At 42.1% G+C, this 21,017-nt stretch overlaps 1 protein-coding gene across 3 annotated transcripts in view; it reads right to left on the bottom strand.

Moving 5' to 3' along the window:
- Positions 1-21,017, bottom strand: part of ANKS1B (ankyrin repeat and sterile alpha motif domain containing 1B) — a 449,446-nt gene that overhangs the window by 35,532 nt on the left and 392,897 nt on the right. For all 3 annotated transcript variants that reach the window (XM_035901046.1, XM_035901047.1, XM_035901048.1), the window contains 2 exons: positions 16,418-16,525; positions 10,850-11,029 (listed from right to left, as the gene is read on the bottom strand). In XM_035901046.1, the coding sequence (XP_035756939.1) occupies positions 10,850-11,029; positions 16,418-16,525 (288 nt within the window). The remainder of the gene's footprint in view (positions 1-10,849; positions 11,030-16,417; positions 16,526-21,017) is intronic.

Genomic DNA, 21,017 nt, shown 5'->3' with positions numbered 1-21,017 from the left:
CGCATAAGTACACCAGATACGTCTATCGGCTGCTCTGGTGCGAACTCGGGAACGGGTAACGCAACACTGTGGTAAGCTGGCGTGCAAGCTTTAAGTTGCTCCATTTAAAAAAAGGGCAGGGAATCAATCCTTTCTTATGCGTGCTGATGGTACCCACCCCTCCCCTCCCTCCCCAGCTCATCTTCTCCCAAACATAAACTCACGGGTGAGCGCACTCCCCCGAAGGGTTGGGAGCTCTCAGTTGGGTGCCCTTCCCTGACTGGGGGAATTCACACCTTGGACTTCACCTTCCACTTTCATAGGTTAAAGCAGGAGAAGATAGGCTGTCTTCAACCCTTTTTATAAATGAAGGGAAGCCCTTCTCATTATTTTTAATTCTTTGGAGAAAGAAGAGTGCATAAAAGCAGATGTTTGGAGCACTCACCTGTGAGAGAGAAGTTCTGAGTCCAGGTCTCTGACTCCAAGGACTGTTCGAGTGAACTGTCCCCACCACACAGACCTATCTCCAGAATGAAAGGTTCGGAAGACCTAGGATTAAGCTAAATCATCTTTAAATACAGACGACTTGATTTATTAAATCAATAATAAATCAAGCAGACCAGCAGAGACCGAGAATTTCCCACGACTGTATGAGCACCCAGTCAGAAGGGCAGCAGTGCAAAACTTATTACTCAGTTCTGCACTCATTAATGTTTGAATGACTAAGGTACTGAAATGCAGTACAGAAGGAACATTAATTTTATGGAAGGTAATGAATTCAAACTCAGAAACCAACCTTTGCCTTGCACCACTGTAAAAATATTTAGCATTTACTATATACATATTTTATGTCTTCAAAGTGCTGAAATTTTTTAATGAATTATGAAATCCCCGGGAGAAGTACTTAAAGTTGCATACCCCTGTGCTGAAGAAGAAGGAACCAAGGAAAGGAAAAAGGTTAAGTGAGTATCTGAGGCCAGAAAATAGGCAATAGGAGGGAGAATTGTGATTAGGCTTCAAGCACTCGTAATTTTTAGCTCCCAAAACATATGCCCTCAAGAAAAAAGGAAAAGAATCCAATCTGTGCATGCACTTCCACCATAATAAACACAAATACACTTGGGCACTTAATACCACCGACACAGAAGGTTCTGTGAAAAAGAGAGTTTAACAAAGAACATTTGCCTGAGTAATATGGTAAAGGAGAGCAAAAAAGTAGCATCAGCTCTTGCCTGATGAGTGCCAAACATGCGCTTATCTTACTCTTCCCAAAAGAGAAATGCACGCCTTCTATGACTTTCTGAGGCTAATTGCTCCTATTGTGTGTGACATCGCAACAAGACTCTGCTATTATGATACCATTTTTGTGATAGCTATAGATGTCCCACGCGTGAAGGATTTCGCCATCTAGTTACTGTGGGACACAAATCTGAGAAGTGGGAGGGGGGAAGGAAGGGGGAAAGGGAACGGCCTGCACCACGCAGCTCCTGCTGTCTGCTACGCCTGATAGGGGTGGCTGGTTAACGGAGTGAGAGGGAGGGATGGAGGGAGGCGAGGCTCCTCCGCGTTACCTGCTCTCCACTCATCCACCTCCCTTCCCCTCCCAGCAGTCGCGGTTCTGACATGGTCTCCTAACCACTTCATGACTGTCTTTTAAAAAAGAATTAAGGACATTTTCACTTCTATTTATTTAACTTGACCTGCTTGATTTCAAGAAAACACATTCACGTAAGAAATAAAATTTCTTATTCTTCTTGCTAACTTCCTCTGTGACAGAAGACGATAGTGAGTAATTATTTCAGATACCTGGTGTAGAGTCACGTAGCCGATCACATTACAAAGTGTTTGTACATCTTCATCTGCTTCAAGTCTTTCTAATTACTCATATATTTACTGGAAAAGCTGTAGGACAGTATGTATTCAGGTCTTCAAGGTCATGGGCTGTGTTGGAGACAACTTTCATCAGGTGAATAGAATTATCTAAGGAGAACTTACTTTAGGCTTCAGTCCTACAGACAGGGAAGACTCAGTTGATAATCTGAGACAGAGAGTGACTGTACTGAAAGTGATCGCAAACCGGTAAGATTGATCATGGAAATTATATACTCTCCAAGGAAAGAAAGGAGGAAAGCAACAGGAAAGAATACCTGGACAGCATCCGCAGAAGAAACAGGAGCTGGGTGGAAGGCAGTCCCGATGTATTCAGCCAGCTTAATGAACTTCATGCACTAGCACTTTAGGAGATGTCACAGATTTACCTAAACTAGGAGCAATTAGCCTCAGAAAGTCATAGAAGATACTGAAAGGACCAAAGAAGGGCTAAAAGAATATTTAAGGGAGAAAAGGAAGTTTCGGAAAGTTACAGTCAGCCTAATGGCAGGGACCATCAAGTTACTAGAAAAGTTGTTTAAAAATCCAGTCACCATCCCCTGGTCAAAACATTTAGGAATATGCGCATGTATGTGTGTATATCTATGTATATGTTATTGAGGATAACGAAGAAAAAGTGTAATATTGCCTGCCATGTGTTACCCGACAGAGCTTCTGTGGGCCAAGAAAAATTCAAGATGTTTATAACGAGCTTGCTCAGTGTGAATCAACTCAGATCAAATTTCTTTCCTCTGGTAGAAAACTGGCCAACTAAACCAGCAGCAGCAAGGAGAAGCCCAGCAGGACTTGGACACCAATGGTGAGACTCCTGAAGCGGCGACACGTGGCATGCCCCTCACACAAACTAGCTTCAGTCAAAATGCAGTGGTTGCACAAGGATTTGAAATGCATGGTTAGATAATAATTATCGATATTGAAGCACAAGTGGACTGGAACATGCCGAGGGAACATGCTCCATTGCCATGGCTTGGAGGAGAGCTCAGGCTCTCTGGGGAGGATCCAGGAGTCAAGGACCTTTCAGAACAGGGCAAAAACTGAAAATGGATTTGATGAACTACAGAAATCAGTCAGATGAAATTCCATAAGGCAAGAGTATTCCTTGGGGAAAATAAGATTAAATACATAAATAAAATAGCAAATAAATTAGGAGAGCAATTTAGCGGGGAGGTGGGGAGAGGACACAAAAAGATTTGGAAGTTTTAGCAGATTTCAAATAAAATATCAGTGCTCTTGCAAAAGAACAAGTAAATAAATCACAGGATGATTCAAGTTGGAAGGGAGCTCAAGAAGTTTCCATTCCAACCCCAGCTCAAAGCAGGATCAGCTGTGAGATGAGACTAGGTTGCTCAGGGCTTCATCCAGTCTGGTCTTGAAAACCTCCAAGGACAGAGACTGCACAGACTCTGGGAGCAGCCCCTGCCTTGCCTGTCCTCCTGGGGAGGAAGTTTCTCTTGCCATCCAGCCAGCACCTTCCCTCTTTCAGTTTTGGTACCTAAAGTCACCTTTTCACCAACCAGCTCTGGTCTCCCAGTCTCTCCTCAGAGGGCAAGTGCTTCAGCTCCCAACCATCTTGGTAGCCCATTGCTGAACTCCCCTCTCTTAAATAAAAAAGGAGGTATTTAATAAAAAGTAGCATATTGTAAGACATGGGAGGGAACGTTTGTGCCATACGCAGCCACCAGCAAGGCCTCACATGGAGAGGCATCCAGTTTCAGCCACTGAGCTTCAAGGAGGATGGAGGCATACACAATCCGGCAAAGAGCAGCAACAAGAAATAGAAGTCTAGAAAACACCAGGGCATGGCCCTGGTTGGGTAAATGTGGGTCCCCAAGCTGGTCCAAGAAGTTTATTGGCTGACTCCTGATCTTCTCCTGCCTTCTCCACCTCTCCCCAGAAAGGCTCGCCCTCATCGCAGAGCTGGTGCAGGGGGAGAAGAGGAGCTGCTGAACATAACCTCTGGGCTTATTCCCTCACCGCCTCTCCCTCCATGTCTCACCGCAGGGCTGAGCCTTGGGAAATTGCTCCCATCTCCTGGTGCTGCAGCCCCAGCAAGGCGCAGGAGGGAAGCAGAGCAACAGCAGCAAACCCGGCTCCCTCTGATGCACGTTATTTAACTCGCTAACTATAATTCAGTCTAGCTCCAGAAATGAGGAGAATTTTGGATCAAATCCCAGAAAAATCACTTTTGGCATGGCGAACAATCTTTAAAGGTGCAGCAGCTGAAAGCAACAAATGAAAATTGGATGAATGGGGCTGTCTGGCCCCTTTTGTAATAGTCATTCCAAATGTCTTAGGACTGTGGGAGAGCAGTTGTGCTGTCTCAATAGATGTTGCTTCCCTGCATGTTCCCAAAGCTCTGGGGAGAGCTTGTCTTACTGGCAGGAATAATTGCAGATCCTCCTTTGAAAACAAGATCTTCAGAGATGGAGAGAAATCTGAAATTCGTATTTCTTTTAGAGAAGCAGAAATTAGAAATAACATTTCTTATTAGGATAAGTATATATCGGCGGCAGAGTGAGAAGGAAAGCTGACTGGGGTCGATACTCTAGGTCCTGTGCACCTCCACCTCTTCCTCCATGCAGAGCCATAATTGCACATCTTCCACTGATGAGAAAAGACTAATAACACAGCTGTGCTTCTCTCCGACACCCTCCTTCATGCGATGGCCACCTTCTCCGATAGGGAGTCACTTTTCATTTGATTCCGATCCAGTAACACAGCAGTTGGGTTCCAGCTGGGGAGGACCGACCGAGGGTCTTCCCAAGGGTTTGCTAAGGCTGCGGCTGCTCTGCCCAGCTCCTGGAGGTGAAGCTCGGCCGCCACAGCTCTGGCCCCGCAGTGACCTGCCAAGCCTCTTCTGCTGGTGCTGCCAGCTACAAGTATGCTCCAGACTTTTACCCTTGCATAGAGGACATAAATTTCTGGACAAATACCACCAGCACAGATTATGAGACTTTGGTCCCTGAACATTAGGTACAGGTATCTACATTTTAGCCACAAAAACCAACACCAAAAAAGTGGGCTCTTTCAGAAGAGCATCCCAAACTCTAAGTACAACTACTTTCCAGCAGCTCAAAAATGTCAATGTTAGATATTAAAATTCAGCTTTGACTCTGAAATATTCACATTTTCAGTAAGAATAGTTTATTTGACAGTAGAAACTACCTCGTCTTCTCCATTTTTCATACAATCCTCCTCCATTTTTCATACAATCTTTCCAATGTAGAGCTTCTAAGCTCACAAGACTGAGTGTCAAAATCAGTAAATTAATAAAGAACATCTGTCCCCATCTTGAAAGAACATCTGTCCCCTTCTCGGTGTAGTATTTATGGCTTTAGTTTGGATCATTAATACCAAATATAGAAGCGGCGTCCTTAATTCCATATGCTGAAGCAGCATGTAGGTATGATCTACATCCCACGACTTCTAAAATGCTAGCTTCCGTAACAGTCTTGAAAAAATTGTATCTTTCTATTCAGGCAGAAATTACTTAGATTTTTTCATAATGTCTTTATCAGTTTACTTGTCCATTAAATCCACAATACTCAAGAGAATTATAGATGAAAGTTTGCTGAAATTTACAGTTTAAGATAGAGCCCTCTATGGCATTAATATCTATCTGAATTAAAAAGACAACTGTCAGTAACATCTATACCATGCAATAAAAATAGATTCACTTAAGCATTTTTCTTTTGATGTTAAATTGAAGGTCTCCACAGCTCAGTCGTCTTTGCATATTAAAAATAAAATGCACCTAAAAATATGAACCTTATAGCATTTTGTTTGGATTTTACATACTTGTCTTTAAAATGGCTGTCTGTTCAGTCTCACAACACACACTATTTTATGCTTATAAAAAAATGGAAGAAACCTTAGAAATAACAACAGACTGAAATAATCTAGACAACCGTATTTTTGTATTTATTGCTTCTTAAATCTACTAGTAAAGAATTCTGTTATGTCAACAGTAATTTCCACCATTGATAAAACCCATTCTTATTGCTTCTTAGATAATCTCATCTTACAACCCAATATTCTCCTGGGCATATTTTCTTTCATTCACTGTAATCTTTAAATCCTTCCAAAGCAGAGAAGGAGACAGGAAAACAAACAGGAAACAAGCAAATAAAAAAATGTTGTACTGTGGTTGAAAGTTAAAAAACTAAAGGTGGGTCTTATGAGACCAGAGCTTTATTTTTGGCTCCTTCAAACTTTCAGTGCCATCTTAGCCAACCTCCAACATCTCTGTACCTCAATTTTCTTAGCTGTAAAATGGAAAACATGATTTTAAACCACATAGCCTCACAGTGCACTGACAATACGAATGCTTAGTATCTGTGAAGTATTTGGAAGCTATTACTGAGTTAAAGGTATTATTTCAGAAAGCAGCAAAATTATTTCACAGTTTTCCTATAAATCTGCCTCCGTTAGTTCTGTCTCTTGTTTTTATTACACTTTTCCTCTATTGTAGATAAAGGATCTCTGGTACTAACTCCATTTAAATGACTGTCTCCTCCATATCAATCCTAATCCTGCAATGAATTTCTGTATCATCTATCTCACAAAATAATGTCACAAGGCAGAATCCCAACAATCAGGGTAGCTTTACTTCAAACTTACTACCCAGTCATTACAACGACCTTACATTTAAGTTATCCTGTGTTTTAGAAAAATAAATAAAATAAAATAGTAAGAGCCCTCAGACCTTGGGACCAAAGTACCCAGAAAGGCTTTTAAAATTAAGTCTGGGTTCAGCATCTCTGGGAAAGAACTCTTGCCAGCCTTTGTGAATAATTTTTCCAACTCTCCAAGATGTTAAACAATTCTCTTCCTTCCATCACGGCCCACTGGGGTGCCCCCCATACGGGCCATGACTAGGTTTATCCTACCAGAAAGCTTACTCTGACTCATCACCATTTTTTTCTCCCAGAGGCAGACACAGCCCGGAGCTTTCTCTAGAGCTCTAAAGAGGCGCCCGCCCACCACCTCCCGAAATGACCGACCTCTCCCATCCCGGGGTGCACCGCAGGTTCAGCCCCGTGGGGAGAGCGTGCGTCGGCATCGGGGTGATGCCTGACCCAGCTCTGCTTCTGCAAAGAGCGGCGTGGGCAGAGGCGCTCCCCGCACCTCCCTGCCTGCCTGCCGCGGGGAGGATGCTTTCGGCCCTTGCTCTCAGCTCGGGGCAGGGTGCAGTGCTCTGAACACCACAGCAAGAGGTCTTATGGACCAGGGTGGCTGCAAGCACCGTGTGGCGCTGGCTGGAGCAATAAATAGCAACAGCCGCTATTAGTACCTAAAACTTCTCTGCTGCCTGAAGAATTACAAATGCTAAAGGCCTGAAATTTTAATTGGTATATTTTAATGAACTTAGTTATGCTTCCTTTTAACCTCCAAAGCTCTTCCCTGCAAATATATATATTCCCCTCCCCCCCCCCCTTTTCCCCCCCCGCCTCCATGATTTCAGGGGTGAATGCAAAGCCCAATGCCTTCAGTGGGACTCTTCCTATTGATTTGGTTCCAAAGTCCTTAGGCTTTGCCTGTATGATTTCAGTTCTATTTTAAAGGTTTAGGCAATCTTAAGAGCAACCTCAGCTATTTTAAACTATGTTAATTTGATCATATTAATCTATGGTTTGCAGGCTCAGAATTCAACATCCACAGTCAAAGATGACTCAGACTACTCAATCCTTTCTGGACTTTTTTTCCTTTTTTTTTTGAAAACAAACCATCTCACAACCTTCTGTATTACCTTTACAGCAGTTGTGATTTTTCCAACCAGATGTCAAAGACTTTCAAAGTTGGATGACCAACTGGAGAGTTGGATGACCAAACCTATTCTGGTGGGGAATCTAAATTGGCAAGACTCATTGTTTATACTAGGATCTTCCCCTCTTAGGTCACAAACAGGCTGCTAGGGAACTGCGAATGAAGGTACATGCTGGCCTTGAGACAAAACCACCCACATGAAGTAAATTCAAATCAGTGCTTCCTCCAGGAAACAAAGTGTTGTATTACTTACAAGCAGATTTGATTATGGTTTCGAGAATTGTTTAAACCCATTTTCCAGATCAAAGGAAAACAGATTTAAACTGATGTGCTCATTGTTTTAACAAACACTGGTTGATACCTGATGCAAAGATCAACGTGCTTGATGAGCCCCATGTAAAAGTTTAGTGAAAACACAGGCCATAATAAAGATGGAAACATGGGATCTCATCATTTTCTCAAAATACCTTCAGATTTTAGATTCTAAATTGAAGCTAAAAATAGTCTTATCCTAACATTTCTGAAGTAAAATCAAGTTCATGAAAGCAATACCATGAATAAGCTCTCAATACTGTGTTGGCCTCAATCTTCAAGTCCATAAAAATAACCATTAATCTCATTGTCAAGAACACACCTAAAATCCTTTCAAAAAAATCACAGCATTGAAGATATCTTTATGCACATCTGTCTACTATAGCATCCAATAAACATGCAGATTCATACAGCAGCATGCAAACAGCCTAGCAAAGAAAGGGTTAAGACGAAGGATGTCCTCAAAGCAATTCCAACAATCCCTCCAGATCATTCTGTTTGTGAGAGGTATTCTAGCTGAAAAGCCGGACTGGTTATCAGCTCAGAAGTTGGTGTTGATCTGTCATGAGCCAAAGGAACCTTCAAACTGCACGGAGGAAGTTGCTAGATTAAAGAAAAACAAACCATGGAGCAGAAGGTTCATGTTAGGAATCAGCTGAATCTCCTCTATTTTCCAGAAACAATTATTTTACCTTTAATTTCAAAGGGGCTTTGGGGTAAAAGATTGAAGGAAATATAGTTCACTTTAGCAAAGCACATATTGCAAAAAATAAATTTAGAAATCTATTTTTGGGCTAGAATGGTTGAAGAATCCCTGATTAGCCTCTTAATGGGGTGAGTCCAATTTAGTGAGAATGATCACCAGAGGGAGTCATTGACTTACCCATTAAAGTCAAAGGGAATTTTACATACATCAGGAGTGCAGAATTTGGGGGCAGAGCTGAGAAAGACTCCAAACAGATTGGAGTTCAGGGACTAACACAAAATGCTGTTTTATGGATTTAATCTGAATCTATTTTCCCCTTTGGAGTCCCAAAGGATGGCTGCTATATTCCACAGTGAAAGTTAAGAGAGAAGGCACTGAAGTCATTCATTCAGTGGGTACGCACTCCCACAAAAAATAAAAATCCCAGCACTTAATTGGTTTTAAAGTGGCTTGGAGTGGTGTAAGTATTAGCTGCTCAGTTTTTTTCTTTGGATATGCAACACATCACAGTCTTTCTGGAAAAGTAATTTTTAACAGCCCAGAGAAAATCTCCAGGTGCCATATATGAGAGTGTGTCATACCTCTTTGGAATATCAGGACTTTGAACAGGAAAATAAAAGAGTGAAAAGAAGACAGTAAGAATTGCTAGTATGTTTTGGGGGGTTGTATTTGTTGTTTTTCTTTCTTTAATGTTAGTGACTAAAAGAGGAAGTGAGAATAGGGATTTGTGAACCAAGTGATAAAATGAGCTAAGTAGATGAACCAGTCTACTCAGCCATGAGCGAGTGCATATTTCATGCTCAAACAGCTAAATTTCATGACTTTCAAAGAAATATTTTCATGTTAAGAACTGGGCTTTTTCGTACTGGACATCAGCTCAACCTTTTTCTTGCCACAAAAACCCAGCAGGCTTTGGTTTGAAAACAAGCTCATTCACTAGGCAACTTTCCCCTTAGTTCTGTACAATAAGATTATACAGTAGAAAATTAGGAGATTAAAAAAAGGCAAGGAAACAGCCCCACCCAACCAAATGCAATTTCCCTTCCCTAGAAATGTCCTCTGAACAAATGGAATTCAATTTGTTTCTGTGTTCCCAGGTAACGGCAGCACCTTGCTTTGCTTGTTTATTTAATTACTTCTCCTTGTTCATGCAATTAGCTGAGAGACTGCAGCCTTTTGTTCATTATGTTAACCATAACACAGTTATTTGCATAGCTGTTTCCATTTTGAGGCTGAATTTTGGATAGAGGCTCTATTTTGGGCTGTGGCAAGCAGAGAACCGCTGGGAAGCCTCATGCAGGGCAGCATGCAGCAACCTGCTCCTTGGTGGAGCGAGTCGCTCCAGGAACCGCGCCGGCTGCCCATCTGCTTCAGACGGCAAATCAAAGCCCTATTTCCAACATGCGCTACAAAGCACCGCACGGCTTAAGACTTGGTTGTCTTTCATGGTATGTACCAGCAAAACCAGCTGAGCTCATCCTAAAGCATTTTAGCCAACAGGCTGTCCAAGCTGCACTTTACTGCCCTTTAGAATCGTACAAGACATCGCTCTGGTCAACGTATGCTTGATTTAAAATTATCAGTACTCTTATTGTGGTTGGGAGAAAAAAAATTAGAGATGGAGGCTACTTTAGGCTTTCTTTCATGAACAGTTTGATTTAACATCCAGCTGAGTCCAGCACTGTTGCGATGCTCAAATGAGCTGTTGCACAGTTAAATCTTTTTTTAAGCAGTCAAGATACATCCCCAGATGACAGAGTTTAGCAGAATGCTGGCCCTCTCCATTAATAAACGCAGCAATCACCCCCTCCCCAAGTCCTCTGAGTTTCTGGCAGTGAACTGATGTCAGCTTTTTTTTATCTAGGTTGCTCAGAAATTGAGGAATCTGCACCTTCTTACAGAAACGAGAGGCAGAGTCGGTGCCGGTGGGAGCCTACATGCTCTGGTGCGCAGGAGGCACCTTCATCTCAGCCTCCAGGCACCTAAACACCCCCAAAACTCCACCTCTCAGGAGAAACTGCACACCAACTTACACTATTTGAAATATAGAGAACTGGAACAGACAGCTTGGAGAAATTGTCAGTCTTTGTAGTTTAGAATTCAGCCTTCATATATGACCCACAGCTATGGTTAGGATTAGTTCTGTGATCAATTGCAGCAAGGTGCAGCCTTTCAATGGCATCGTTTTAACCCTACCTGTGCCATCTGCCTCTCCAGCTTTGACCGGGGAATATCATCAAAATAGTTTTCATTTCTTCTTCTCCTTGCATCGCCCTGCATGATAATGTGGGGAACGTCCAGGGAGCCACCAGTAGTGAAAGTGCTTTGGCTAAGTGATGGAGACAACTGAGGAGGAGTGTGGTTACCACTGGGTTCCTGGACAGAGAGGAGAAAAATGCAGCATAAGCACAACAGCATATTGCTGACTTCAAACCACACATTTAAAAGCGTATTTGAATTATTCATACTAAAAAAAAAATTAAGGAACAATTACTGAAGTGGAGGTTACTGCGGATGAACTTTTGAGATTTGCTACCTAAGCTGCAGAGCCCATGTGGAAGGAAAAATAATTCACTATTTACATGAACTAGTGGCAAATTCCCTCTCCAAAACCTCCTTGTGTAATATATACTCCTTTCTAGGACTGCTGGAGAGATAAAACCATGAGTTACTTCTTGTCAAGGCCCAAATAAAGCCATGATTTAGGACTAGCTATTTGTAAGATGAAATACATTCTCAGCACTTCTGAGCAGCCACTCTGAGCACTGAAAGTGATTTGAAAGTGATTTGAACTCTAGCAACATCTCTTGCTGGAAAAAAAAGACATGCAAGAACATTTACAAAATATAGACATTTTGTTTGCAATTTTTATAGGTCTTGCTTGCAGAACAGCGGTTTAAGTACTGGATATCAGAAACAAGCTAAGTAACAATTCCTAGAATGCATGAAAGCATCAGAGCACAGATTTTTTTTACCAGGCTTTTCTTGTAATCTGTGCTGAACTGTGACCTTGTATCCATCAGGGTGTAAATACCACAGCCAGCTGCTACATGAACCCTATCCAAGAAACAGCTAAACACGGCCTCCCGATCATACATTTTACCAGGATCTGCCACTACGCCGCTCGCAGCCAGCCACCCCTACGTATGTTTGGAAACACCTATTCCTCGTGCACGTCACACCACTTGTTCAAACCCCAGTTACAAATGCTGGTGCCCAGCTCCACCGCTCAACGCTGCCTTGGAGTTTGCAGTCAGCAGGAGCAGAGCCACAGCGCACTAGTCGGCCAGTCTGCCCACGTAACCGCCCCAGCGGGGACTGGCGAACACTGGCTCAGCAACTGGGAGGGAAACACATTCCTCTCTCATGATGTAGGTTACTGGGCTCAATTTATCTGACACTAGAGATTTCTCTGATATTAAGTTCTTTGGAGGCAGAACGTACCCAGGAGTGTGTTTGCACAGCGCAGACCTTGTCTAAATTACCTATTGCTATAATTACCTACATTGTATTTTAATACTGAACAACAAGAAGGGACCTGAAGATACCAGAGGAAGCAAAGAACTGCTCCAGCGTGTGTGGAGGGTAAAAACCCCTGCCTTTTAATTTAAAAAAAGAATTAAAGTGGATATTTCACGCACGATTACATTGAAGCAAACCTAATTCTGAAAAGCATCAAGGTACTTTACTCCATGCTGTTAAGAAACATGATCTGGTGTAAGAAATCAGAGAGCTGTAATCTCTTCCAAATGGAAAGGGAAGTTGCAATTCTATGTATCCGTTCAAGCGATAGTAACATCTGATGTTAATATTTGAAATGTAGGAGTCTACATGACATTATTCCTTGCAATCACAATAACGGATTAGTATTTTCCATGGTGGTTGACTAAAACCAGGGATATATAGTTGTTTAGCAACTTTTAATTAACTGTGATTTTGTTTTTGTTGTTTTTTAGTTCTCTAGCTTTCCTATGATCTGAGACAAGCACTTGACATTTCCCAGGGCAAAGAAAGGAGTGTTTTCCTCTTAGGAATAGTCTTTTTCCCTCCTTCAGGAAAATCCACCTACATTTGGCCCAGTTAAAAGCTTCTGAAAAGCTGTAATCTGCTCACACTCAGAAGGCTTGGTGAGGCATAACGTCTAAAGCCTACCCCCAGCTCTTCCATGGGCCCAATTCTGACTCGATGGTTCAGATGCTTCTGCCCTGAAGAAAAATCTGAGTACAGGGGCACCAAACGAGATCCTTTCCAATGATTGCTACCTGCCGCTCCAGCCAGGTAGGTAACCCCTGTCTGATTCGAATCACAATTTGCCCACTTGTGAGCAGATCAATAGGGTCATCAGCACATCGCAGTGACAGATGACCGTGCAATGGTTATACAGATTCCAGCTCTCATCGAGCTTTTCATGTTTTATCAACCTGCATATAAAGAGGAAATTCACTCAGAAATCTCTATCGGAAGGTTGCTGGCAAGGCAATACAAGCAAGAATTACATAGTCAAGAAATAAAAGAATTACAGTGCCTCTGCATTATGGAACAGTATGTAATTGTATGATTTTATGCTATTTTCTCAAAGTCGTCCTTCGCAGCACAGATGGATCCTCAACTGTGCAGCATGTTGTCATATACGCAGCACTGTGTTATCATTAGTTATCATGTACTCAGTATTTTATTCTCACTTCATTTTGTGGTCCCAAACCCCTTCCCTAAACTCTATTCAAATCCTGCTCTGAAGATCGGATGACTAATATTGTCATTTTTGTGATGCTCGTAAGCGCTTTACAAACGTCAGTCAATTTATTTTCACCACACCCTGTGACTTCTGGCATTTTATAATCACTGCTTCAGTCGGGGGCGGGGGGCCTGAGACACACAGACAAAGGTTAAAAAATATCAGGCGCTTTGGATGCCCAATTACAATATCTATTGCCTGATTTTCCAAGTGTTTGTATTCAAAACTCCACTTGTATTGATCTAATTTGCAGCACTGTGCGCTCAGCACTTGTATAAATCAGACTCCCGACTCCAGTCAAATACGCAGAATGTCGGGAACATAGAATTAGTGACTGCTTATGAGGCAATTACCTAAATAACTTACCAAGCGTTATCCAAGGGCTTTGTGGCAAAAGCAGGTGTAAATCGGTATTTCCATAGCTACAGCTATTCCTTTAACCACGAGTCTCTCTCCCATTCTTCCTTCATTCCTCTTCCTCACTCCATACCCACGTTCTCATCTCCTTTACACTCAGCAGACCAGGCATGGATGCCCATGCCGGCGCTATCATGTACTCAGTACCATGCTGCTGTTAGTCGCCAGGTATTCACATCGCGTTCCCACCCTGTTGTGAATGCATGGATATATGCCCTGCAGGGATGCCTGATCATGTATTTCGCTATCGAAATTCACTTCATCCCCACCTCCTAGTCCTGCCAGTCACGTAACGCTGGGACCACACAGGTCAGGGCTGGAAGGGAGCTTAAAAAAATCCTTCCCCAGGCTGCCTAGGCACACCTCCTGCCCCACAGATGTTTGTCTGACCAGTTCCTAAAAACAGGAATTCTCTCTAGTTAATTAATTCTTGTGTTAAACTCTCATTACTATTGTAATGCTTCTTCTCCAAAGTTTCAGCCTAAATTGTTGTTCCTTCAGTTTAAATTCCAGCCTCCAATGCTGACTGGGTGAGGATGGGGTTCCATGAATAACAAGGAAACTGGTCCTGTAATTAAAGATTATAATGCACTCAAGGAAGGACAGACAGATTGCACAGTTAACCTGAGATCCAGCATTTTCTAACTTTCAAGTATATGACTTTGAAATCAAAATAACTTTTCCTTAGTACACAGTTATTGTGAGAATAACATATTTTTGTCGATATTTTTAATGTTTGTTCCTTTTCCTCAATATTTAACCATTTTTTCCTTTGAAATATTTTAGAAGCTAATAGAAAAAAAAAAGAGTAAAAAAAAAAGATGAAGTGTTAGCCATGCCTAAGGGACCTTCAGAAGCAGACTCTTTAAACAACAAACTATCATCTTCTCTACTGACCTGGAGCAACCTCATCTAGTGGAAGGTACCCCTGCCCACGGCAGGCGGGTTGGAACTAGATGATATTTAAGGTCCCTTCCAATCCAAACCATTCTATAATTCTATATAAATCAATCTTCTAGCAGCAGCAGACAGCTTATTTAAACCAATTTTCAAATTAAAAAATTATTGCAAAAACTACAGACTAAACACTATGTCCTCTCTTCATGTGAAGTGGCACAGTAGCAGTTGATGGGAAAGAAAACCCTCATCCAAACTCATGTCTTCCTCCTTAGGATTCTTTGTGAAGGCTCCAGTACCACAAGGTATCGAATGACATTTAGCACTTGCCCGCATCAGTAGCTCTAGCTGTGGAGCAGCAGACCACTTTTTATCATTTTGACTACAGATGGAGGACATCCAGATTTCTCTTCACTATTAACTGAGAATATACGGTCCTAACCAATAACATCAGCTGTGGAAATTTTCCCACCTGCTGAAGAGGAACTAATTCCCCAGTCCAGAGCACTGGAAGTATGAGCAAAAATGTGCGACTTTCAAATGATTCCTCTTTCCTGGGAGTGTTTTAACACCTGCCATGCATCAGGAATCATTCACATAATACATAAAAAATAGAATCCAAGAAAAATATCCACACGTTTGTGCAATGTGCCTTACAGCAGGACGTTACAGACCTGTGACGCCTTTTTCAACATGGCATTAGGACTAGGTTGAATTTGGGGGAGGGGGGGGAAATGGGGGGAAATCTAAAATGTCTATATGTGGCATTTGAGAATAAATAGGGTGCAAACAGGCTGGTCACAAAAATTGTAAGTCTATGTAAAAATAAGCCCTCATTCTGTCTTTCTCTGTTTCTCTTTACACCAGGAAATTTAACTTGGGAGCACGGACACTCTCTGACATTTGGAAATTTAGTCTCAAATGAGATTCTAGTCAGAAATGCAGCCCCATGAAAATAATCAGATCCAATCAAATGCAAAAGGTGTGACCTAAAATAACAAAATAAGAAGTGTTGATATGAACTCCCTTGGAGTCATCAGACCACAACTGGATAAGGGTAACAGACAGCAAGGAAGCAAAGGCATTGGGTTGGAGAAACCCAGTGACAGTGGTGTAACGAGAGGAGATTAAATCTGGTCATGTACGGAAAAAACCCAGGGAAATTGCAAGAAGGTTTCTGAAAGAGTGAATACAAATGAAAATTAAACATGCCACAAAGCTTCTGATACGCAGAAACATCTTAATGGCACTTGTATCTCAACAATTTCAAGAGGCTCGCTTTAAAGAAAGCATAAAGCGTATGTCTGAAAAGTAAGTGCAAGCATTTGAAAACGTGGAATGAAAATGGTAACTCTCCTACAATATTGATCGCCTGGGCTGGGATTCCTGTGGGCAAATGTAGATGTGCAGCTTGTACTCACCTGGTCCTGAGCTCGTTTCTTGAGCAAAGATAAGCTGGTACTTCTAAGTCACTACTTATCTCATCCTAAGGTAGACATCTGAAGCAGGTCAGATGAATCACCCTGCAAACATGTCAATTCATCTCCGCTGGCTAATACGGGGAGGTGCGACTGAGCAGGTCAGCCTAAGATGCCTACAGTGTAAACTTCTGAAGTGAGGTAAGTTGAACCCCACTCAAAGCAGTTTTGATGTGAATGTTATGAAATGCTTGCTGGCTTTTTGAGAAACGCAAACAAATTTTCATCGGGACTCACCCTGAGGGTTATTGACCGAGGTGGTTTCTGAGGGGGATCTTCGTGAAGCCTGTCTCCCAAAGATGCCAGAACGCGCTTCCGGTGGCCAATCAAGCTAATTTTCAAGACCTGAAATAGTAAAAAAAAATACCTCATTAAAAAGAACATCTTGCAATCATTAAATGAAGATCCATTCGGAGTGAAGCCGTTTACTCTTTAAACCTTTCAGCAAGTTAGTCCATCGCGCTGGCTAAGTGGACAGGGAGCAGCGCAAGGCTAACGATCAGCAGAGAAAATGAGAGCTGAGATCAGAGGAAAAGCCCTGCAAAAAGAAACCAAAGCAGGTGCAGATGTGGAAAACTGAAAAAGAAATAGGCTCAAAAATGAGTAAGGAGGAAAGGAAAATGAAACAGGAAGAGAAGGCAGCAGAGCAAGAGCAAACACAAGGGAAGGGGAGGAGGAGACTGGAGAAGGAAATGTGAGGTGCAGGCAAACTGTGAGTGATGAGGATGGCAGGGATTCACGGGATGGATGAGGAAGAGAGTGAGGAACAGCCAGCAAATGCTTAGAAAGGGCAAGAAGTGAAAAAAGGAACTCCACAATGAATAAACGTTATTGCTTTTAAATCCATTCACCGTGCCTTTCACAGGTAACCTCCAAACAACATGTGTGGGTTCCCTTATTGTGTAGAATCAGCCCTGCGTAAGAAACACAGGATGGACAAACTTTGTCCTGGAGGTCTAGTACTTTTATCAGATGCAAAGAAAAAAATCTCTGCTGCACACAAATGTGACAATCAGTAGATGGGTTCAAATACCTTGTGCTCGTCCAAACTCCAGGAACGCTGCCCAAAAGGTGTTCTAAACTTACTGCAACGACTCCCCACTTATATCTCTCTGTCTCTGCCACATACAAACCCATCACTGCTCTCAGGTAAACAGAGAGGGCAGAAGCGGCAAGTCGGAAACTGAAGCATTAGTGGAGGGAAAAAAAAATCATATTTCTATGCTATTCTTTGATGGCTTCAATGGATTCAAAGTGTAAAGCAGCCCTAATTGTAGAAGCAAGCCTCTGCTTGCAAACAGCAGTGTCCTCGCATAACTCTTCCAGACTGTATATATGGTTTCATACACCAGAGCTGCCTCCATTCCCTCTCAGAAGACAGTACTTCCCACTATATTTAGGACCACCGTGTGTCAACACCCTTCAGTCAAGAGGAATTTCTCACTCAATTTAGAAAAAGTAATAGTCCCCAAAAATCCCTGAAAACGCTACCTCTTAAGCGAACAACTACCTCAGTTTAAGTGGTACCGCCAAGAGCTACCACTCATGAGAACAAACAAAACAAAACCCAAACCCCAGCAACTCCCCGACGACATCTCTTAGATCCGGTATCTCAGGATATGGCACCGCAACATGCCACCATTATTCTGGTGAGCAAGCTCCTGTCAATCCATGGGCACATGAAGTCTTCGCTTCCCCTGTTGGATGTCTTGGTGCTATCTGATATTGTTGAACATCAAGAACATCTTGTTTGCCTGCATCTACAAAGCGATGGGCTAGGACATGAAGCAGATCGAGGCCTTCCTCCGAGAGGCAGCTTACAGGGTTGTTCCACAGCAGACCCAAGCTGCGGGGTCCCACAAGCCTGCTATGCGCTCTCCTGTTAGTCTAAATCTGGAGAAGCACCAGTGAAGCTGAGATAACGCAGCACACACAAAAATGCTGGAGGCATGCAGGAGACTTAGTTATGTATTCAGCTTACAGTGAATGTTAAGCAAAAGGCTACACAGTTTATCTCCGTATTTAACTATATGAAACACGTGAATGAACTACAGCTGCTTTAAGCATTACTGAGGTAATGCACTCCAGTGAACTTGCTTTTTTCCTAATGCTTCCCCATCATCAAGAGCATTTACCCAGAGATTTTTAAGTCAAGCCACAGTTCTTGGGTTGTTTCGAGATCCTCGGCGCTCTGACTGCCTTATTAGCTATATCAAGCCACACAAAGCAATTCTCTTTGACTTCACAGCACTGTTGAACAACAAGAGAGAAAAGGACACGCGTCTTGAGGGACTTCACACATAAGAGATCAGCAGACGGGTCTAAATAGTTATATTATTTCAACAACTGCGTTCAATTTGAAAGCAATACAGATCTTTGAACACTGTAAGCGCTACTAAACTTATTCCACATGTTGTTTTTCTATTAAAATGTTATTCACCCCAAATCTGAAGTGGTAAGGATTTAAAGATGCAACCTGCAGAAGCATATGGTCCTCAGCCAATAGGCAGATGTAGCCCAGTCTTATCTGGACCACATACTCTATTAACTGAAGACAGCTGTATTCTTCTGGAAAAGGATGCCCTACCAATTTTCTTACTTGGAAAACCTGTTACTCAACTTACAAATACGAAATACTGTTTTCTGAAACACTTCTGTGTTGGAGTTATAAGAGTTTAACAAACACCCTGAAATTCTGAAAACTTGTTCTGTGATGGATTATCCTTGACAGTATTTATCAAAAATGTCAAATATCACAAATATAGGTCAACGGTGTGCAATGGTGAAGTTGCCTAAAGCAGTATCTCAAAAATATCTTCATGCTGTGTACCAAATAACCTTTAAGCCTTGCACTTATTTAGCCCACAAATTAGCTCCCCATGAACACAGATAAGAGTACATATAGTAACACTGAACTATAGGGACAGTCTATACAATACACCTAAGTGCTATGCAGCAAAGCATTGTGTCAAATGGATTGCAGCCTACTTCATATATGGCAATGGAATGAGCTTTGCAGTGTGGCTGTAGGAATCAGCCACAACATGTCATGAAACCTTTAGAACTAGCCTAAGGGCCTCCACAACCTCCTATTCTGTTACTGGGACAAAAACTGCCTGTACCTGACATCCCTCCTTCCACACCGACAGCAGGATACCCAAGACAAAACTAATGCAACTCCATCTCACGTATTTTCTTATATTTGACGTTGTAATAGAATTGAAGGAGAACAGGGCAAGTGATTTGTCCAAAGAAATGACACACACACACAAATTTAATCCTATTTTTACCTCCGTGTTCTCCAGTGATTAACATACAAAACGAGATTCCACTAGGGAATGTAAGAAATCCACAAATGTAACCAATGCAACACTTTGCATTTAGATTTCTGACTTAGCTGACAGATGTTTTAAAAAACAAACACATGTAGTCCAATAACTCCCTTATGACTGTGCATGTGCAGATGCTGGAATTAACAAGTTATTCCAGCTAAAACCGAACATTGCTTCTGCAACATTCTTCTGCCTGATCTTTTCTTCTTATTGAATGGTATGATCCAATACTGTATTTTTATAATTATTCGGTATTTTTTAAAATGGGTATTATGAAGATTACTGAAATTCAAGACATCAATTCCCTTTCTTTTGGAATAATCTGAAAAGTTACTGTATGGGGTAAAATTAGTACCATAATAGTGCAAGCAATCTGGACTAAACATGCAGTGGCAATCAGACACTAGGAACTTCCTACAAAGTTGAAAACTAGAGAGTGATCAGAATGGTACTAGGAATTCTCTAGTGGCAGCATCAGACACTTCAGAATTTAAGAAGGAAAAAATGTTAAGTACAAGCCCACAAGGTGTGATCTTCCTACTTCTGCAAGTAAACAGCCCGAAACACTAGCTAAATTCAATTTTATTAACCATTTTACTGCTGGTCGTATTGGAATAAACTCCAGGCTATCTGGCATTGTGGCTGAAGAACACATTGCTATTGCCACTTTCCTGCCACAATGCCACCCCACAGGGCTAATCCTAAAACACGACAGTGCCCAGAATACCCAGGAAGCAAGCCCAGACCAACCAGTACAGCTCACCTGATCATTGTGACTGGTTTCACTGAAAATTTGAGAATGGATTAAATGCACTTGCTATATAAATTCCCAGCATGGACAACTGTTCAAAATTTTACAAATCCTATCCAGAGAACTGCTGTCAGTGGACAACCATTGCAACAACAACAACAAAAGCCTAAAAAACCCTACCCCACGTACACAGTGTAATAATTGGCTCATTTTGAAAGGTAAATATGCCTGAGTCATTAAACTTTCATAAAAACAACTACCCTCACTGTATTGTAGAGCTGATAACTACCCCCATGCCCCAGGACTCCAGCTGCACTAACGCCTGTCATGGGATGCTGCAGGTGTGGGAGCCCCGGTTACCAAGTGGGCTCGTTAATCTTATCCTCCACAGAGGATCAGCCCTAAACCCAAAGTAACTGGGAGCTGTGGAAAAAGGCCTGCTCTGCATCTCTGCCACCCCCCTTTCTCCTCTCTTGTGGTCAGGACCACAAAACGTGCAGGCAGAAGAAAGCCAGGGCTGCGCCACACAGCTGCGACATTGAATGCCCGCTGGCTTACCGATACCTGATGCAGTCAAGTCCAGTCCAAACCATATTAGAATTTTGTTGCATTTTTTTTTTTTTTACGTAGGGATACTTTATGTAATCGTTCTCATCCTGACTGCAACTGCTGATTCCTTCCAACCCTAAGTTATCACAAACCCTTGATATTTTTAGCAGCGCAGGGTTTTTCCTTGTAGACCTTTCCTGACTGC

The sequence above is a fragment of the Egretta garzetta genome, unplaced genomic scaffold (assembly GCF_000687185.1).
Source record: "Egretta garzetta isolate BGI_Z169 unplaced genomic scaffold, ASM68718v1 scaffold38, whole genome shotgun sequence".
NCBI lineage: Eukaryota > Metazoa > Chordata > Aves > Pelecaniformes > Ardeidae > Egretta > Egretta garzetta.
The sequence above is the reverse complement of the archived record's forward strand: the minus strand, read 5'-3'. Positions and strand labels throughout refer to the sequence as shown.